At 39.9% G+C, this 22,331-nt stretch overlaps 1 protein-coding gene across 2 annotated transcripts in view; it reads right to left on the bottom strand.

Annotated features, from left to right (window-relative positions):
- Window positions 1–19,479, bottom strand: part of cemip2 (cell migration inducing hyaluronidase 2) — a 37,697-nt gene extending 18,218 nt beyond the window's left edge. Inside the window, exons 1-9 of one of the 2 annotated variants that reach the window (XM_084728119.1) lie at window positions 19,081–19,479; window positions 13,052–13,403; window positions 12,779–12,919; window positions 11,347–11,914; window positions 6,091–6,260; window positions 5,081–5,272; window positions 3,189–3,358; window positions 1,391–1,603; window positions 218–423 (exon numbers count right to left, since the gene is read on the bottom strand). In XM_084728119.1, the coding sequence (XP_084584245.1) occupies window positions 218–423; window positions 1,391–1,603; window positions 3,189–3,358; window positions 5,081–5,272; window positions 6,091–6,260; window positions 11,347–11,914; window positions 12,779–12,919; window positions 13,052–13,385 (1,994 nt within the window). In that variant the 5' untranslated portion in view covers window positions 13,386–13,403; window positions 19,081–19,479. The remainder of the gene's footprint in view (window positions 1–217; window positions 424–1,390; window positions 1,604–3,188; window positions 3,359–5,080; window positions 5,273–6,090; window positions 6,261–11,346; window positions 11,915–12,778; window positions 12,920–13,051; window positions 13,404–19,080) is intronic. The other variant, XM_084728118.1, reaches the window with a different exon arrangement.
- Between the last annotated feature and the right edge of the window lie 2,852 nt (window positions 19,480–22,331).

Below are 22,331 nucleotides of genomic sequence, written 5' to 3'. Positions count from 1 at the left end.
ATGGACCACCATGTGTCCATGATGGTGGTTCAGAAAGTCTGCACTGCCTTTAGCACTACAGCAACAGGATAACTTGTGCTAAATGGCATGCTGTCTTGCACATTTCTGCTGTCTTGTGCTTGCACATTTGTTTGAGGGTAACATCAAGTCTGCACACATTTTTACACATGTAAACCTTAAGTAAATTAGGTCCAAAGTCATTACTCTAATCTCTTACTTGCACTCTGTGCTTGGCGAGGGAGTGTAGCCCTTGTAGACTTTGTCCTTGATGCTGGTGCAGACGGTCTCATTGCGGTCGGTGGGCAGAAGAGTCCCAGGTCGAGTCAGCAGGCCAAGGTTGTGGTAGAAAGTGTTTCGCTGCTCAATCCCATCCTCAAGGAAGAAACAGTGACCCAAGGTGTCATAGCCTACAGTGTTCTTCACCTGGGTCAAACCGAAAAGACCACAAAACAAAGAGCCAAATGAGGAGAGGTTTTAGACTTCTTGACAGGAGAGAGAAATAAATACAGCACTATATCCTTTATGGCAATCTTCCCCTTTTCCACAGAGGGAGGTAGGTTACACCAAATGGAAATATGCAGAAAATCCTGGTAAACAAGAGGGCTAAGACGACATTTGTTAGTCCATCTTGGAATCATCAACAACCCACAGGAAAATACAGTACGTTCCAACTGCTAGATGTGTCTCTCTCCTTAAATACTTAAGATTCCTGAAAGAATTTCCTAAAGTTTTTTTATTAAACCCATCTGAATCTATGTAGGGAATGATGGTATCGAGGGAGCTGTCGGAGAGGATACACAACATGGTCACTGCGTCAGAAAGGAAACAGGAAAATCAGCAAACAATGTTATCCAAAACTGTGTAAATTCCATTTCCTTGATGCAGCAATGAAGAATGCTTTCAATCCTATGGCCTCGAGGACAAGTTAACCCATCACCGCTTGACGTCAATAGGGAGCAAAACTCTCTCACACACATACACAGTGATTTTGTTTTTCAGAGGTATACTTGTGTGAACATGTCATATAATATCACTTATCCAGCAAATATATACAAACATATACATTTGTCCCAGGCAAGGACCTAATAATGTAGGCAAAGAGACTTCTACAAAGATCATCGTATATTAGACAAAGATATGGGACTGGAGGGTTTAGAGAGAGATTAAGGAAAAGAAGAAGAGGGAGAGGAAGGAAAACAAAGGAGGAAACCTGCCATTACACTAATCCGGAGATGGAGGCTGTAATTGATGAGTATTCAACAGCAAACATCACATGGAACTTATTAGTGAGAGCATTCTCACATACCCTCCATACACACACAAATTTTCATGCACCTACAGCTGTTGTTTTCTCATACATTACTTTAGCCATCACACACACTTTACTAACCATCAAACCATTGGTGGCGTGAATGGTGAGGCAGCGGGAGAAGGAGTGATGTATGGAGAGTCCGTCCACATAAGTGGATTCCCGGTAGCCTCCTCTCTGGTCCACATCTCCGCACATGTGGAAGTGAAGGGGATAACGGCCTGTCTCACCCTGCTGGCCCATGTTCTTCAGCTCCACATGGGACAGATGCACTGATGAAAAGTTACCAAAGATCTGCCGGTGTGGGAGAAGAGAAACAACAAAGAAAGACCAGAGAGGAGAATAAGTCACAAAAAGGTGGTGATATTTTGAGGGGAAATTCATTTGCCAAAAAGACACAAAATGCATATCGCAATAATATCATTTTCAAGACTACTTTTGGACACAATCATTGTGTAAGGAAAATCTGTTATCACAACACCAATACAGCCCAAAGTTGTTCATCTTTTGTCCTGAGGAGTGAATCTGAGGTAAATCGGTCCAAATATCCTGTAGTCTGAGCCTGGCTTAAAGTAAATTACATTGGCCTTTTGGAGGGTAACCCAAGATTCATAATATGCCACAAAAGTAGGCTAACTGTCTACCCACTCTGGTCCAATTAAAGGTTTAGGTCTACAGTAAGATTTTCTGTGTTTGTCAATGATGATCCCACTGGGATATGAACTGCAGCTCTGATGGCATCATGCTCCAGTGATACAAACTGCACCCAAACCACTGATGTTGCTCTTTATGAATAAAAAATGAGCACAAATTAAAAATTAAAACACACATAGGGATGCACACACATGCAAAACACAAAAGAACTGAGAAGCAAGTACAGTTAAACATGAACGTCCACAAATAATCCAATACAAATATGCTGTATAATGCTCCCTAGGAGGTCTTTTTGTGGGTATGGCATAATCCACACAGTCTGGTTCCTGTTAAGGAGGTATTGGCCAATCCCTCCAGCTAACTGTAACTCATCCACAAACCCACACACACACACACACACACACACACACACACACACACACCACCCCCCCCCTTCAGACACAAACACACACATACATGCACATTTAAATAATAAACTAATATTCACTGCATGATACCTCAAGACATACTTGCTGTAGTTACATCAATGCAAAGACACACATGCATCAGTTTTTACATGCATATATACAATACAAACATATTCACACAACAGACAAAAGACTGCCAAAAGTGGTTCGTCTATGTCCATATGGGAGAAGCGTGAAATATGAGAAAATGTGCGGTGGTGTGTGCTATGAATGTGATGTGATGTTGTTGAGGTCTGTTAGTTTGGGTTGGGGAGGTCCATCATTTTACGGGGCAGATTGTGTAATAAAACTGAATGTGTTTTTGTTGGAGAAAGTTAAATGTGGTAAAAAAAAAAAATAAAACTATTGGAAAGTGTTTATTTTGTTTTAACATGGGGGGGTCAGTTATGTAGTTCCAAAGGAATGTTATTGTGCATGTGCCACCAAAGTGAATGGAATCGTACAATCATTAACTGAATCACAGTGAACTCATTGCCTATATAGAGACCCATGTAGGTCAAGGAGGATATGATGCTTCACAAAACAAACTGGGGACATGAATAACCCCTCGCTTTCAGGCTGACATATTAAAATAAAATGTATGTACACTTTAGCTCTGCAGTACAGAAACTATCACACAGATTACTTCAGACACAGTGATTGTCAGTAAGAATATAAAGTCATGCTGAAACATGAAGACACAAACTTCAGCAAACAGACATAAAGCACAGTGTAAACAAGGGCCTGTGGTATAAAATTACTCATACACACACACATACCTTGATGTGGCCTCCATAGGTGTCGTGGTTGTAGAACTGGCACATGTTGTTTCCATAGCACGAGTTTTCCATTTCTCCGTAGATTACAATGTTCCTGGAGAGCAGAGCCACTTCAGCACGCATGTCGACTCCATCTGTGATCTCTCCAACATGGTTATACTGAGGCTTCCCTGGGCAGAGCAGACAAGTAAAATCTTGGTCATATGCTACAACTAGGTGAATGTTTTAAAGAAAAAAGTTTTTTGGATAACACTGTTTGCTAGCACGATTGGACAAATGTCAGAGAGATGAAACAGTTACTGGTTTAATGATAAACCACAGTTATATTCCTGAGAGTTAGTATTACTGTTTAAAATTTTAATTAAAACTGCTTGATTACCGTGCTTTGGAAAAATCACAGTAAATACTGTCCAGCAATGAAAACGTACAAAGTAAACATGGCAGAAGACAATGACAGTGCTCTGGCATTGGACTATGTCTGAAGTATGGTAATATTTTATTTATATTTTATAAGAATGCTAAGAAAATTTGTTTGAAGATTTGTGACCACCACCCACTACTTTTTAGCAAATGCAAAGTAATGTTCAGTTAATTTTTGCTCAATGCATCATGTGGGGACTTTAGAGTGAGGGAGAATGTCATGGTTTGTCTAACTTGCCAATAGCTTGTCAATAATGTCAACTGAAGCTTCCAGTGTGACCCACTCTTGTAAAAACACTTCACAGCATCTCTAGTCATTACTTTGTATGATTACAAATGTTAATCACTGCATGCCATCTCATCAACAACAATTTAGCTTCATACTGAGACTCAAACTGTTCTCTAAAATAACAGCTTAACATAACATGTTGAAGCAAACAGGTAGTGGCATTTAAACTAAATTGAGCTATTTTATTTTTGAAAATGGTGCATTTACAACTGTCTTCACCACAGGAAGTATGCCTAGCAGCACACTCAAACATAAACGACTACCCACACCCCAAAAACAACCGACCAAAATAATATGACAAGTAAAAGCGATAGTTATCAAATTCATATGAAACACAAAATAATCAGTTTTTTAACCATGCAGAAAGTACCCTTGCCCACAGAGTGCAGCTGCCAAGGATCACACACAGCAGTACTCCAGCTGCTCAGCCCTTCCTCAAGGCTACAACACAAAACTAAGCATGCATGCGTGTGCGTGCGTGCACACACTCACACACACACTAGTACACCCTTCACTCCAGGAAGGGAGTTGGCGTTTGTTGACAAGGAAGAAATGAGATCAGGAAACATGTCTGATAAGGGATGGACAGAAAGCACAGATTGTTAGAGAACTACATTAGAGGAGCAAAAGAGTTTGAGGACATGAGGGGATGTATCAAAATCTGTACCACCACTGGTATGGATTTAGATACATAGATGGTATTGGTTGATGTAGCATTACTATCAAAACCTTAGAAGAAAATCTCTTTTTAGCCTCTGCCAATAATCTTACATCACCATAACAGCTGAACAGGAAATTAGATCTCTCTGGACCTCAGGCTTAGTAGTACCACATCTGCTGATCACATTTATCGACTAACTTGAACAATTTGTGAAAGATCTTCTATGTTGATAATGTTTTGCTGTTGACATGCTCATATTCATGAGTCTTCTTATAAGCTTTCTAATGTGAAATATGTACTGTACTTCCCATAACTCTTCCTTCCCTTTTCTTTATGTCCTTCAACACATTTTACAGGAACTTCACAGCTCAAAATTGAATCTGCAGTACAAACCTGGAATCACTACATGAAAGAGTGGGCCTTCAGAGGACAAAAACTAACACAGACAAAGACAGTTTCACTTTGCAGCCAAGGTAACCAGACCTATCCTCTCAAAGCACACACAGCCGTCCTCTCACTTACCTTGTATCCTGACCTGCCTGCTGGTGCAGTGAGAGCAGGGCAACAAGATAAACTCTTCAGCCTGGTGCATGGAGTAGTCTGTGCTGGCAACCACAATCTGATCCCCAGGTTGCCAGGTCTGCTGCACTTCATCCTGCAGATTCAGCACCACCTGGTCCACAGCATCTACCTGAAAGCCTGAGATAGGGAAACCTGGGGGAGGACATCAAATGCCATTCAAAAGAAAAATAAGGGAAAAGAAAATAGAAAAGATAGGAGAATTCTGATGCTTAATATGATCTTTAATGCAGATACATTATACCTTTTTAATAATAATTAAATATAGGTATGATTATCAACATAATGCACACACTATGGTTGCAACTAATGATTACCTCCATCATCAATCAATCTGACGATTATGTTCAGAATTGAGAAAAATGTTCATCACAATTTCCCAGAGTACGAAGTGACATCTTCAAATAGGTTCTTTTGTCCAACCAACCATCCAACTTTATCATTTCACATTTTATGTTCCACAGTAAAACCAAGTCACTTTCAAAATGAATTTTGCAAGATGTGGTCATTCACACCTGCAATAAAGACAGCAGGTGTTCTAGTGACTCACCCAAACCACACACACCACCCCCACCACAAACAACTGCCTCTGCCTTAAGACCTGGTATGTGTCATGATGGCATGGTCACAAAAACACTGCCAACCGAACAGTCACAAGAATGTCTTTCATTTTCAGATGACTGATCTGTTAAACAGTTGGCATGTGATAAACCTCATGTCTCACCCTGTCAGATTCCTCTAAACCCTTGACCTCTTCTAGGCAAGAGAAAACGGTCCATTTCACTTACACAGCTTCCATGATACTAAGGCCTGTCTGTGTGAGAAACTGACAAACTGTATTAAACAACCTGCACAGACTAATCACTGAAACAAATGGCAGAATACTACATAAGTTCTAAAAGGCTAATATGCCCCCCCCCCGGTTTTGCATTCCATCATAAGCTCTTTCTCACCATTCTTCCATTCGCTGTAGGCAGTGACCGAGAAGCCCACCCCGTCCACGGTGGTGAAGTTCCGTCTTGCCAGAGCTCTCCCTCCTGTGTCATGATTTTCATGTTCCCTGACGTCCTCTGTGCATGATGCATTACCGCCGCCTACCACTGAGACCAAAGCCCACGCCTGTCTGGAGGGATCATAAGGATGGAGAGACAGACAGGTGAGGGAGTCATTTTCTAGTAAAGTACATCGTTTAGTTTCACACTTGCATGTCAAAGAACAACGAATGATCAAGTTCTGGACTTGAGTATTCTATAGACTTACTTTGGATAATGAAAATGGTCTTCAAATATAGCTCATAGCTACTGCAAACACATTACTGGTCCATTATAGTGTCACATGTTTCATCTTTTACTTGGTTCACATTTACGTGTTCACATACCAAAACACACAAATGGCTACAGGGCTGGGTAGTTTGAAGATATTGTTTGAAATAACCCTGACTTAGTATTCGAATAATGTGTAATGCAGAGGCAGAGTGACAAAAAGTTGAATGAATATGATTATAGGGAACAATAAGAAAACAAGACTATGCTGATGCTTTAATGCTGTCCTTTATTTCACTAAAAACTTGAATGCTTCATTATTACTTGCTTCTCCTCTCAGTTAATGATTGATAAAAATTGTAGGGTGTGGGTTGAATTTTTTTGGCTTCTGTCAAAAAAAGAATGACTTTTAATCCAATATTTGATTGGCCAACTACTGCAGCTAGAGCTAACAGCTGGGCCATATACAATCTGTGATGGTGAAGCAGAGTGCAGAGAACCCTAACCAACATGTTAAGCCACTGGAAGACGGTGGTAGCTGCAGTAGCTAGGAGCAGCACTAGATCTGGTGGACCAGTCTCACGGTGGGGAGTTTCTCTTGAGAAAATATCAACAAGACATTAAAATTGGCCTTACGTAATATCGTACAGATGGAACAGCTACTGAGATAAAGGGTGTGACCTGAACTGCATAATAAAGTTTCTCACTGATTGAATGTCTGTGCCGGTCAGGCATCAGGGTCAAGACATGTCGATCACATACACACACACCTCTTTCACAGACACTATAGATACCATAGATCATAAAAGACAGATATGTTAAGCAGTCTATCTGAAAAGGAGATTAAACTACTCACAAGTGTAATGCCCTAAAGGCAGAGCGATGAGCCTGAAGCAGGATAGGAGGTGAAAGAGGAGCAGGCGTATCAGAGTGAATGCAATAATAACAAGACTGCATGAGAGGTAGAAATGTTAAAGAAAGTATATCAGAGAAGTCAAGGGATTATTAAAAGGAGGACAGAGGATTAGAGGAAGGGTGTTCAGATGACTCAGAGGAATAATGGGTGTACCTGGCACATGTAACACTTCACTGAAAAATCCAGCTTTTTATTTTGCTCCATGTCCTCCCTTCTCACTCTGTTGTAGACTATCTTATAAAGCAGGAATGTCAAGGAAATTATTTTTAAATGAGATTACAGTGATTAAATAAGAAGGAGAGGCTGAAATCATTTGAGCGTGAGGAGCTCGAGGGTGTGGATGGCGAAAGGGATTGGGCGTTTTAAGGGCGTATGACCTAAAACAAGACAGTATACTGGACTTGCAATCTTGGATGTTTCAAATGTCATGCTCTTTGCTTCTAAAGAATGACTTGTGGTATTGCATTAGCTGAATGAATCCAGACCCATTTAGAGCCTTTTTGCTACTCATGGTTATGATAATATTTTAAGACCATTGTTCTACACTATGGCGTGACCTTTAAACACTTTATCAGCACAAACTGACCTTGACCTATATGACCTTCTCACACAAGGCCTCTGCTGGCCATTTGGGTGCCCTATGTGTATTTTTAGCCTAAGCAAAAATAGTGTGATCATTTTGATGGCTGCCATGCTCAATTATGTCTCAAAAGCTGTTACAATAATTTTGGGTTGATACCATTTATTACACAGATTGGGTGCAAAATGTAACCATTTCTGACCGCTCCAGATTTGATCAAATTGGTCAAAAATACCTCCAAACACCACATTAACACAACAAAACCTTGAGAACATCATAGAAAAATCCATGCGGTTATCATGCTGATATAAAAAAGTACTGACATTTGGAGATTTTTGTAAGAATTGCATTTGTGGTGATTTGAGCACTTACAGTCTGGAAATTGCTAAGACACTCAATTACTGTCAAAATACCCAGAGGAGCTTACATCTTCTGAATTCTCTGGGTCTCTAGTTTGTGTTTCTGAAGTATCATGAGGCTGTGATTATCCTAACAGTCACAATGGGTCACTTTATACAGTTAAGCCAAGTTTCAAAAAATGTTTTCACTACAATGACATAGCTACTATGGGCACTAACATCATCACACATAAATGCAATTGGGCTCATTGAATTCACAAGAATCTCAGCTGTCCAGCCATACCCAACTTATGATATGCCAATACTGTTTAGGGACCCTAGTATGTAGAAGTATTACCATATGTATCACTAGATGACATCGCAGAACTGGCTAAAACAACACCTTTATGCTGCATGATAAAAACTGTATGGGACTAGCATACCAGATTTTACTTTGCCAAAGTTTAGCCCAACTTTGAACCATTATTATGCATAAGGTCTTCTAGTTTATTCAGTCTGCCTTTATAACTGGGCCTGCTACAGCCTCTGAAGGACAGTAATGCCAGCTGAGGATGAGGGCATCCTGTGGAGTTTATTAATGAAGTACACAGAGCTGTGAGACTGTTCTGGTGACCCCACGCACTTGATGACCTACACACAGCATGTGATGCGCATGTACATAGCGGCAGTGCTCTTCTCACACCATTTAACAATTCACAAGCCTATTTTTAAACCTATGGAATCATATCTGGCAGAAAGTAATCTTAGCATAAGTCTATTTTTCCACTGAGGCATTGCTTGGCCTGTTCCACAACAGTAAACAATCACCTTTACACTTACCTCTCCAGCCCAATTCCATCAGGTACAATATATAGGTACAGTAAAACCTGCTACTCACTGCATATTTGAACCACATACAAAAGCTGCACAATGCTCAATCTATTGCTTAGCGAACCACTTTTGGAATGACTAAAATATAAACCACAACCATGCCAGTGTTTACCAACGTCAAATGTCTGCCTGAATATTTGCAACAGTTTGATGTTACATGCCTCTGTGTTATTAAATGCCTCTGTTCATAATAATTGTTCCCACTAGCATAATCACAGCCTAAACACATCTTCTTGTGGATGAAAGAGCCGCTGCACCATGTCACTGTGCACCCCACTGATACACAAACAGAACCCATCTGGGGATCCACTTTGTTCTGTCGCTACAGCCCCAGTGTGCAGCTTTGTGTGAGTTTTCCTGCTAGGGAAAATCAAGGAAGGCCCCCTTTCTATCCTGAGGCTGCTGCTGTTATGTTGTGTGAGTGAGTGTGCATTTTATAAATCAAACAGAGAGGAAAGAATAAAAGAGAGTAGCTGTTTCAGTGTTTCCTTGTGCCACATCCTTGATTTGATGTTCAGTGTTTTAACAACCTCATTGTTTGACTGGAAATAGTGAATGTGTGGAGGCCAGAGGTGAATTCACTAGAGACCGGCGTGAACGCGTGTTTGCATGTGTTGAGAGACAAAGATTAAAGACAAACGGGTCAACAGGCATGAGGCAGGAGCCAACACATTTGTGGATCTGTGGCAGTAAGATTGGCTGACACCACTGACATCAACCTATAGAAATTCTAAGTATGTGCTTGTTATTGTTTCTTTTAAATCATGCTCAAGTTGAAGATCACAGGGGGTTAAAGTCAAAAGCTTCCTGAAACATTCCCTAGGGTGCCCAGGTATGCGTGGTGTTATAGCACTGAAACAAAATAACAAAAATGTTGAAGAAACAAGCACAATTGGTTTCCAAGAATGTTCCAGCTACATTTCCTGCTGTTTATTCGCAACATGTCATTGCACATCATAAAATGATCTACCATTCATCATTACACTCAATCCTAAAGGTCAGTATGCCTCTACCACCCAACGCTTTAAGCCTAAAATCACTCAGCATAACATAGTGTGACTTTAATGAGACATTAAACTGCATGTTCTCTCATAAACGTGCGCCATGCATTTCCTCCTACCACAAGCAAATCCACAGAAAGCTAAGATAAAAATTCCTAGTCCAATAAATCGTGAAAGGATAAGAAGGGGGTGCATATCCTTAACTTATGGGTACACACACACAAGCACCTCTGAAAACACGCAAGGCCCTATTGTCTGATCCAGTTAAACCACTGTGCTGTGGATGTGAGGGGGTTTGTTTGAGGACTCTATGCTGCCTTGGCACCCACCCCCAGAGGCGAAATGTGACACTGGAGAATCTGGCGTAGCACTTGGCTTTTCAGCCAACCAAGGACCAAACCAGGCTGAGCTACAAATAACTCAAAGTGAAACGCTGTACTTAAGACTTTCCATTGAAAGAAACACATGTGTGCATACATGTGTCTGAGTGACAGGCACAAAGGATCTAATGTCATATAAAGCTAAAATCCAATTCTATCCCTTCATGAGATTACAAAAAGCATTAGCCCACATGGACAAGATTGAGCACTACACCAAACTTACAGTATCTGCCCTTTTGCAGGAATAAACATAAAATCTCCTGAATCATCACGTTTTGCACAAATCCTGGAACTCTTTGACCGTAACCCCATTATCCGGTACGTGCTTCCTTTTCTGGCACAGCACGATGTAGCGGAAACACAGGGGAGACAGGAAGAGAATAACTAGGACAATTCAAAGGAACATCCCAAATGAAAAGATATACAGATAAAAGAGCACATTTTTCCAGGGAGGATGGATGTGGAACAAACACTGACATTATCAGCTCAAGTATTGAGGCTACAAAGATGAGAGGTCTCACTTTAATGGTCAAACAAAAACACATTAACCTTCTTTATCAGCCCCAGGAGACCGAGAATAAACAAAACACTCCCATAGATTTGCAAAGCCAACAAACCATGGAGAACCAGTACAAACTCTCCCAAGAGCTGGCACATTCTGCAACACAGCTGAGACACAGAACCACTCATGCATATTTTCATTCAGATAAACAACAGACACACTCACCAGGGCAACATTAAGAAACAATCTAAATGTATTTTCATATGAATTTGTTTTGAAAAACATTTAATTTACAATTCCTTATAACATATCTGATGTTCATAAATTGACAGTATTTACCTGTATTTGAGATCATAGACGAAGCTGCTGCCAAGCTTCTCTTCAATGGTCTTCTTGGTTTCATCCAGAAGACTTTTGACAGCCGAGTCTCCTATAGCCAGTGTGACAATGCGTCCCGCTGGCAGCGACCGCAGCAGCTGAGTGAGCCGACGACTGTCATTACGAGAATCATGTGTGTCATAGCGTTCAGAGAACAGCACGGCAGCTGTGTCCTGGTCCACCACGCGCAAGTTAATGCCTCTGCTGAAGTTCCGCTGAAAAGCATAGCCCCCTGTGGCGAGACCGGAGGCCGGGACACTTCGGGTCAGCAGAGACCAGGAAACTCTCTCAGTACCATGTAGCTCCAGAGTCCCACCGCCCATGACGCCTATGAACTTGCGGCCCAGGCCAGGCACTTCAGGGACTGCCTTGTCGTCAGAGCGGCCCACAAGGGCGATGGTAGCATGAGAACGGTAGCGACATTTAGGAGCACCAATGTAAAGGGCAGCACCATCTTCTATCAGGATGTGACGTGTTCTCAAGGTTATGTTTTTGGAGCCGTCAGCACTGTCTGCAAAAACTACCCGACCTGTAAAACAGCAGAAACAAACACAAGTTCTGAGATGCTGTGTGTTCCATCTACGCATCCACAAAATGAACTTCCAGTGAAACTGTCATTTCGTCTTTTTACATTAATGCACTGGAAGGTCTTTGACATTTCTTTAGGGGCTTCCACAAGATAATGACTGTAACACACAAGATAAATGAAGTACACTGCCCCTCTAAATGTACTGATAGGGTATAAGTGAACATCTCACCACAGGCTCTAGCTGACAGTAGAAATGGCGTATTCTTTGTTAGTGGAAATTTTGATATTCATTTGGGGACAATGACATGGCTGATAGCTAGCTTGCCTTGTTGTTAAACAACTGTCAAATTATATTTACTGTTTGTTAACCATATGCAATGTTATTGACTTTGAATCTTGCTAGCCTAACGTTACCTTTCTGGTTCATAGCTGAACCAAAGGGTTCTATGAGCTGAGAGGGCCAGAAATATCTCATGTTGCCAAGTAATACCTAAGGTCATATCTAATGTTAACCTTGCATAAAAACCTTATAGAATTGTATTGTTTGTTCCAGGTTATAGTCAAACCATCAGACTTCAAAAGGGAAACAGTTATGGCTTGTGAAAAAATTTGCAAAATGTATGAAAATATAAGCTAATAGTTTTTTTTTGTTTTTTTTTTAGCAAGTGACCATGGTATAAGCAGAAAGAATTAATGGAGCCAATCATCCGACATGCACTGGCCTCTACATCATCCATTAATTCCTGATAATGGACACCTTGTCAGGCATTATCCTGTACTTGTGCTGCTGAATGATGTCACTTATCATATTTAATAAATGTGAATCCATCAATGTTACCACTCAAGCCACCTTGATGTGCTTACCTCCTGACTGGATGGTTAGTGAATGAAAGGTAGCAGAAGAATCCAATCTAAACAAATGTCCCCTCCTGACAACAAAAGCCTTCTCTGGTTGGTGGCCTGGGTTCCAGCTACTAAGGGACAGGTCGTGGTCTGGACAGTTCTCTGCAAATATAACCAGTCAGTAATAAATCAGAAATTAAACATGAATACCCCAAAATACAGAGTCAGGGGATAAATAAAGAGATATATCTCAAAAAACCATTACAATTTCAACTAATAATTCATAATACTGACCATCTAATTCATCTCCACTTGATAGACTAAAGATGAGGATGAGGGTGAGGAAGAAAGCCCCAATTGACACTCCACAACAGATGAATGTGTTCTTTCTTTGCTGGAGGTTTTGAGCGCGCTCCCTACGCTGGTTCTCTTCTGACAGGTTGAAAGTGGCTCGTCGCTCCGGTGGGGGACCGTGAGGTTTTATCGGTGGAGGCGGAGGAGCTTTGGCAGGTGGTGGCGAGCGGACTGGGGCCACCCGTCCAGGGACATAACCTGGAGACCTCTGGTGGGTGGCATGGGGCGGAGCCACAAAGACTGGGAAGCGGCTGGGGCCATCGCTCGTCGGCATGGTATATGTGTCTGCTACCTGAAAGGTGAAAAATAGGAAAGATTCACTTGGTATGTGAGGATAATTATTTCAAATGGATTTACTTCTCCACTGTCTGTCACATCCAATTTTGTATTAACTTAACAAAATAAATGTTACTTTAAAGGAGTCACAGATTACTGAGGTTGGTGAAGTTGTTGGACTTGTGCTTGTCTGTTTGTCTAGTCTGTTGTCAGCACTTACTGAAATCACACACAGCTTAAGGCATTTGTATTTTGTTGTAAAGACCACTAAATTGTAAGCACAATGTTACAGGTTGGTGAAATAGTGAAAGGAAGTGTCAAAGAGATGAGAGAAAAAGGAGTGAATGAAAAAGAGGTCAGACAGAAAAGGTCAAGACGGAGGAAGAAGACACTAAAAGAGCTCATAAAATGGGAGTAAACGCTGTAGGAGGTGAAGGAGAAAAAGGGCTGACTTTGGGAAACAGGCAATAATAAAAAGCATCTTGCTCATGGACCTCCAGGTAAAAAGCCTGGTAAATAGAGTTGTTGGCCTTATCTATAAATCTAAAATTGTCAGCTTATCCCCTGGCTAGCTTGGCTCAGACAGAGTGACATTGGCTGCTCTTGTCCACAGTAATGAAGGAGGTCGTGAATAATGGATTGCAACATTCCTGAGACTATGTTAACACAGCCAAAACAGATGGCACCAATTAGCCTACAGTAGGAAAGGAGGAGTGCTCCAGCTTGAGTCTGTGCTAACTTTTTTTCACACAAATGTAGAAGGTAGCTCAAAGTGAACTTATACCATAGACACACACACAGAGACACACAGAAAGGTCATACGAACACACACCTGAACACACAAACATGCTGGGGTGAAGGAAATGACACAGCAGAAAAAGGGCTTCAATGGCACTTTTCTTTTACACAAACACTCTGTACCACTATAATAACATCACAGCTTGCTACTATAGGTTTTCATAAACATAACATCAGCAAGTTCAAGCTTTCCAGTCTTTTTAAGAGGTTCTTATAAGTGTAAAACTGTGACAATTGTCCAAGACAGGCTCATCCAAACTACACCCTGAAAATTTTGGTTTTCAGTCTTTTTAAAGTATGGTGAGCGATTCTGGAGAAAGGGGGAAAAAAAACAGATCATGGATCATGATTGTGATTAAATCGATTGTGATATTATTTTTTTGCCAGATTGCCCAGCCCTAATTTAAAGGTGGGGTGAGCCATTATGAAGAAAGATAGTTGATTATTCAGTCTCATTCCCAGCTCATCACATACAGATGCTTGGACCAAGCCACTCAACAAAACACTGACATTCAACAATCAACCAAAGCAAATGTGTCTGTATTGTATAATCTGATCTACTGAATGATCTGGGGGAACGAATCAACATTTTTCTCCAAAATCACGCACAAAAAGAATTACAATCTATTCAATCGCAATTACGATCCTTGATCTAAACTGCAGTCTTTTTTCTCAGTTTTGAAATGCACAGTAAACCACAGCCAGACTTGAAATAGCCTATTAATTTCACCAGAATTTAATATGAAGTTGTAAACAGAAGCCAAAAGATAGCAATCATAACACAATACTTTAACTACTCAACTCAATTGCTTCATTTACAATAAGTCACCCAAGGAGGAGATGCTTAAAGTAAATCGTCCAGTCAAGGGACTCCCTAAAAACTTGGTGTTTCGCACAAGGGTGGTGCCTTATATTGTGCATCACACAGTGTTGTCTGTCTTATGCTTGTTCTTGTCAGCTCCCTTTGGGTAGTCTGGTCACTTTTTGGATAAACTAGAAAAACCATAACATAAAGAGTTGATTAAGTTAATCTTTGCCTTAACCTCAGGATTAAGCATATAGGAGACCTCACACTTAACTAATACTTCAAAGAGAGATTATTTTTTTTATATTTATGTGATCATGAATTTATCATCATCAATTTATGAAGACCAACATTAGTTTTCCTTGATTTTCAAAAAACTTTTACCTTACTGCACATATATTCTTTCATTGACCATCATTATGTTATACTGTAAAATATAACTGCATCAGGGTGGTAAATAACAGGAATACAATACTTGTTTCCCTTCATTGACTTATACAGTTGAAAATAGATGAGTAAACTCTCAGCCAAAAATATACTAAGATGTGGGGTCTGTATTCTGTTGTCAATGTAGCATCATACTCAAACTGGCTCACAAGTCTTACACAGATCAAATAAACTCATCTCATATTGTACACGTGTATTATTAAGCCTAGTATGCCTAATTTTCCAAGCTTTAGAAGTAAAACTAGCCTAATACTTTGCCACTCAGCCCAACTGTTTCGTGTTTTCAGAGCACGGGCTGAGACAGTCACGGAGATCACCCATGAACTTGCCAAAGCATGCACTGTTACACCCTGCAAAGCCACTCCTATTCGGGTGAAATACCAAGTTTTTTGGGAGTCCCATCCAATAAGCATAGCCATCTAGTTGGCTACATCACCCTAACGGTTTGTTCACGTAGAGCGGATCTGATAGTCGATGGGGTTATGTGAAGTTTGGAAACAGATGAGGATTCTGAACACCACAATCTCTATGATTCACCTGATACGTAGATTAGGGACGCCTTAGATCACACTCTTTTGAAATCGTCAGATTACCCACCCCTACTTTAGTCATCGGAGTGTGTATCAGTGCTCTACACGAACTCACTCATAGAAATGTGAACACAAAAACACTCCTGTACCAACCCACAGACACACACAACTGAACATTGTCTTGCCAAGACAATTAGCCCAGAGCACAACAAACCTCTTCAACTCATAAACAAAGCAATGTACAATCAAGGACTGCTCAACAACGACTCAGTCATCAATGTAGGCTAGCCCAACAGCAGCTGTTTCACCCACTTCACTTGAATTATCTCATTACAGTGTCTCTGAATCACTCTTTGTTAGACTTTAGCTGATAAGTCTCCATGTAAATCTAAGCTGGTGTGTCATTAAAGAAGGCATGTTGATTACACTTTCTTTTGAACCTTAATATTCTCATGGTCTACCCTCTGCATTAGAGTGACTCAGCAGGAGCCCTGTGATGGGATGATCCCCCAGGCATCAGTCAGTTTATAACCCTATTTCAGGCTATGTTTTTATTCACATTCCTCACCATAAAAGGGCCAAGTTGCTCCTGCTCCCCTGCTACTAACTGACCTGTCAGAGCATAAGGAGTTGTGGACTTCTTACTCACCTTAGGGCTGTTTGACTTCTGGAAAACACACTCATCACAAGGCTGCACTGCTTCTCATGGACATTATAAATTCCCTAATAACCTCATCCCTCCCTCAGTCACTCTCATATTTTCCTGATTTCAGCGCTACTGAATATCAAACAGATGTGTGGAGGGAAACACTGGAGTCAAAGCGGGACAGGCCATCACACATTCCTCAACTGTAAAATCATCCTTTGCTTTGGAAATCGACTTTGGCAGTGTTGCAAACAGTAAGCCACGTGTTGAGTATATTAACCCAAAACTATAAGCAGAAGCAGCGATGTCACAACTCTCACTACTAGACCACCACATTCATAGTATACAAAGTATAATGAGTGAAATCCTTCATCTGCATTCAACAGAAAAATTCAAAGCAGAGTTCGGACAACACTCAATCATCAAAATTCAAAAAAGAGCATTTAAATGTTGTAATCACCTAAAAGAGAGTGACCCTGACACACTCCATAACAATATCCCTCACCTACAGAGAGATCTTAGAAAGAAGCCCCCTAAGCCAACTGGCTCTGACTGGGACTGCTCACAAACACAAGCAGATCCAGATGGATGCCCCATTAGATTAAACCAAATGATAGGACAACAAAAAGAAAACTACTTGACAGACTGGAAAGAATCAACCTAAAAACAAAGCACACTGGAGTGCCATATGGCCCTAAAAAGAGAATATTGAGTGGCAAATTTCCAGATTACCACCATGAAGACTGTCAATCACCTGTGTTTTCTTGCAGTGACCATTTGCACTGTGCTGATCTTTGGATATATACTTAATCTACATACAAACAGAACAAATAACTATAAAAATGAGCAAGAACCAGAGATGACAATCAAGTATATTGCAATATATTGTATACTGTAAGCATGGTGATATTTTGCTATTGTTTAATCCATTTTTTGGAAAACAACCACCATATGCATAAAATCTGTTTTGCCATCAAAACAGCGAGGATAGACACCAACAGTGTAATCATGTAGGGATGTTCCAATACTGGTATCGGGTATTGGAAATTGCCTAAGATACTGACTAATACGCTGGTATTAGCGGGTACAAGAGTCTATGGACCGAACCAGTACCATGTAATTTATTAGCCCTAAACTGGACCATGCCACTTTCAGCAGCGTTCTGTATACCCCTCTAGACCTAAGCCAGGCCATACAAAAACAGCACATCTATACAGGATTAGAAGTATACAGCTGATGACAAATAATAATACACATGTATTTTTAATGCACGGGTATTAGTCGATATGCAAAGTTTAGGTATCAGTATCAGGAAGGACAGAATGGTATCTTAACACCCATACTATCAAGCTGTCAGGGGTTTAAACACAACACAAAATAAACCACTTTCACAAATCTTTGCATGTATCGTTAAAACATGTTACAGTGTTTTTAAGAATAGATGCAGTATCACAAAACATAATACTGCAATACTCAAGTGTATCAATCGGTTCTTATACCCCTATTAAACACGTTTATTTTAAAATTGTTGCAGTTTTTGTATTTTTCACTTAAAGTCTACATTTTTCTATTTTATTTTTCCCTTTTTTTTACCCATCTGTATATATTTCAAGAGGTGCAGCTCATGATTATTTTCCTGTTGATTAATCTGTCAACCATTTTAGTTTGGCCTGTAAAAAGTAAGAAAATGGTGAAAAATATCATCTGCTTTGCCTAAGATGACATCCTCAAGACCTGAAGATATCCAGTTTACTCTCATAAAGGAGTAAAGAAACCAGAAAATATTTGCATTTGAAAAGCCAGAATCTGTGTATGTTGACTTTTTTCTCAGAAAAATCCTAAAATTGATTAACCGATTATCAAAATAGTTGTGGATTAATTTACTGATACTAATACTAATTTATAATCAATCAATTGTTGCAACTCTATATATTTCTGACAGTAAAGCTGCAATTCTTCTGTTTATTTACGTTTTTGTTTTTACTCTTCACTTGATTTGGCAATGTATTCGGCAATATTTGTTTCCCATACCAATAAAGCCCCTTTGAACTGAAATGAGTTAAATTAAATTGAGTGAGTTGGCCCACACTGAGCGATATAGAGGTCAAATGGGAGGATTTCATTACTTATGATGATTTATGGGCTTGTTTTGGCCAAAGTGACTTCTTCCACACTAACAGCTGAAGCTACTAGACTATATTCTAAAAGGGGCACTATCGTGGGTAGTATACTATTTAGGCATATCACACCTGAAGTAGAAGATAGAGGGGAAAATATAGATAAAATTTTACAGTAACTTAAGTTAGTTACATTGAACAAGGATTTTCGTATCGATAACAGTGGCTTGTCTCTACTTTGACAGTTAAAGGTACGGATGGGACACGTAGCAGCACACAACACAGCGTTATAACTCTTATAAACGTTAGCTTGGACACACAAACTGACACTTTTTAAGCTACTAGCTTACTTGCTAACGGTCATGAGAAGCCTGGACACAAAGTTTCAGCCGGTGAATCGTCCTGTATCACCCCCAGCGGTTGACACACACAGACACAGAGACACAATACAAGCGGTCGGTCGGTGGACGGACAGTGAGCTGGTGCTCGTACCGTTGGTGGGACTGTCCTGCTCCTCTCCCTCGCGCTCTGTCCATTCGCTCCGTGCCGAGCCGTGCGTTAAACACGCTGCCGCTGCTGCCGTCCCGGTGCTGCTGGTGAGACCAGTGAATAAAGTTCTCACCCTGGCTAGTTTAGCTCTCCGTGTCCCTTTTTAAATACTTTTCCTTCACATGGTGTTTTTTTCTGCTAATGGGCTGTCGTCCGTCCGTCGGTCAGCCCCTCTCCTGTCCCACCGAGAGGAAACCAGGCGCGGCTTGGAAGAGAGGAAGTGGTGGTGCGTTCCAGTGCTGTCGGAAAAATGAGTGGCACACTCAGATTTACACGAACACAGGATAAAGGTTAGAAGTGATGATGATAATATAGATGTAGAGGCAGTAGAAGTACTTATTATATTATTATTATATTATGAACGCTGCATATACTGCATATAGACATGTAAACATCTATATGCTATCCATATGCTATACCACCCACTTCATGTACAGTATATAAAGCAATCAGTTACATGACCTTAATTAAATATCATGGGTAACACCTGTGTTTACTCAAATATTTCATGTCAATATGGCCGGCATGAAAAAGCCAATAGTTCTCTTTATTTTTTACTTGTCATTGTTTAGCTTTGATGTCCTAGTTTTTAGCTGTATGTTATATTAATGTCCTCCTATAAACTCTTATGGGAACTGTGTGTAAGTATATTTAGAGCAGCTTAAAAATGGATCCAAGTTCATTTTGTTTGTACACATACTTGACCCTTAAAGCTGATTATTATGACTAACACTAGCACGATCACTTGTTCAGGGCCATAGCCAGGATCTAAAGAAAAAATTAAGTTATGAGTCCTCTAAATGCCTTTCTGCACCCTCAGAAAGCTTTGACCTGACAGCAAAACTTAAGTATAGATATTTTGTTATTATTCAGTTATGTGTTGTGTAAATTTTACTTTACTTTACTCTTTATCTTTTCCATGAAGGTCTGAATGCATTTTAAATGATTCTCCAAAACAGTGTTATTGTTTTATTTTAGTTTACATTTGAATTCCTTATATCACATTATCTTGTTTAATTTATGTTATTAATTATCGCTATATCTATCATTATATTGTAACTGGCCATAAAGTAGTCAAATATAAGTATGATGAGTTTAAGCATACTGAAATCAGTCCTCTGGGTCTTCGTAGCTAAAGCCTAGGCAGTAAGAGCAGCAGTAGTAGTTAGAGTTGTAATCACTGTTGCAGAATTAGTAGTTGTTTTATGATTATAATCATTATTATCATTAACTGTAGTGGTACAACTCATTGTCATTTAACATAAATCATATATGTTGATGCATGTGTTGGCAGACCTGCATGACAAAATTTCAACTATAAGATGTGGCAACTTTGATGTAAGAGTAGGTACTAGGAGAAGTACACAGTATAGAATATGGTATTTAGTATGTCCATAGTGGCAGTTGGAATGTTGTTAACACAATATACCAGTATGGAGTGAATGTTGATATTGCTGCATCTTGATTTACAAATTGACAGACTGACAGTGACTTCCTACTACCCCAGTGAGTTGATGATAATCTGTTCACAGAAAAACTGAAATTAACAGTGAAGTGTGAAAGCAATGGTTCAGAATCTACATTTTCTTCAAAGTCCCTTTCAGTTGTAATAAGATGCCAAAGCATCGAACGAACACCTTTCTTATGATGGCTTCAAGTGAAACGAAAGGGGGGTTTCCAAGGAGTCATTGAATGTGTCACCAGGAGTACTTGAGCAGCATGAACGGAGGGGAGGGGCTTAAATCTGGGCCACACTGCCGCCTGCTGTAAAAAAGAGAAAATACTCCATTACCAGCCTCCAATGTTGAAGACAGATAGATGGACAAACCAGGGAACAGAAACCTCATCTTTATGTTCCAAATGATTAATTCTTAAGTATTAAGCAAATATAATTTCATAAATAGCTTGTGTAAGACAAAATGATAACATAACTTGTACATTTCTCAGTTTCATTGTGATCACGCTGCAGGAATCCCCCCACATTGTTTCCTGTAACCTCTAATCATCTCCTCATTCATATTTTGTTTTGTCAACGAGTCTTAGCGGGAGAGTTGACCTCTTGTTTACTTTTATTCTTTTCCTTGGAAATACCATCTCTTCAATTCAACTAGGGGAAAATAATCTTTGTGCCTCACTGATTTTCTCTACTACATTACCCAAACAAAAATGATGCAGGTATTATGAATAACATGCAGTAATCCCACAATATACACCCTCAAATATGACCTGCCTCTGACCCACAAAGCTAATATTTGATGCAGGGCTGCTGTGCTGGTTTCATTAAATTGTATCTCTCACAGTTCAGAGTTAGGAAAATGTTGAAACACTGAGACAATACAACGTCATTCTGCTCACTGGCTCTATTTATTGACCAGAGAATTTAAAGATTTCTGAAAGCATGAGATCCCAAAATGCATGGTAATCCCTGCGAAAACTGGTTGTTAAAAATGTCCTGGTGGTTGTGACAATCCTGACAGAGGGAGTGCAGAGTGTGCTGTTGACAGTAAATATGAAACCGCTTTGTTGTGGTGAAACCAAATATCACATCACTTTCCAGAACAGAAGCTCGATCTTGTCCCGAGATCATCACCAAGTCCCTGTCACTTCTCGAGGAAGATTTCATTATGTTGTACAGTCTTAATTACCACCATAAAACAGAAGAAAAATGAACAGTCAACAGTCACAAATTGGGTTGCTTCTCAAATACCATTTTATTTTCTCTATCCATGTTAGAATTACTATATTAATATTGTTATTACATATAAGTTCCTTCTGTACTGAAATATGCTATACAAAATTAATCTAATCAAATCAGAGATGACTTTAGTCAAAGTGACCAGTACAAAGGTCATCTGAACAGCCAAAATGATGGCCTAGCATGGTCTAATAGTTGTCATATCAAGAGTTAGAGAAGTTAAGAGATGATGACAAAAAGCTTGTGAAAGAAAAATAAAAATGATAACATGTCCAGTACAAATATTATTTACAAAGTGAAAAATGAAAAGAAAGCATAATCTTGTTTGTAAGACAAAAAAAAAAGAAGTAGTTTTCA

This window comes from Lutjanus erythropterus, chromosome 10 (genome assembly GCF_056507025.1).
Source record: "Lutjanus erythropterus isolate fLutEry1 chromosome 10, fLutEry1.hap2, whole genome shotgun sequence".
Taxonomy (NCBI): Eukaryota; Metazoa; Chordata; class Actinopteri; order Lutjaniformes; family Lutjanidae; genus Lutjanus; species Lutjanus erythropterus.
The sequence above is the reverse complement of the archived record's forward strand: the minus strand, read 5'-3'. Positions and strand labels throughout refer to the sequence as shown.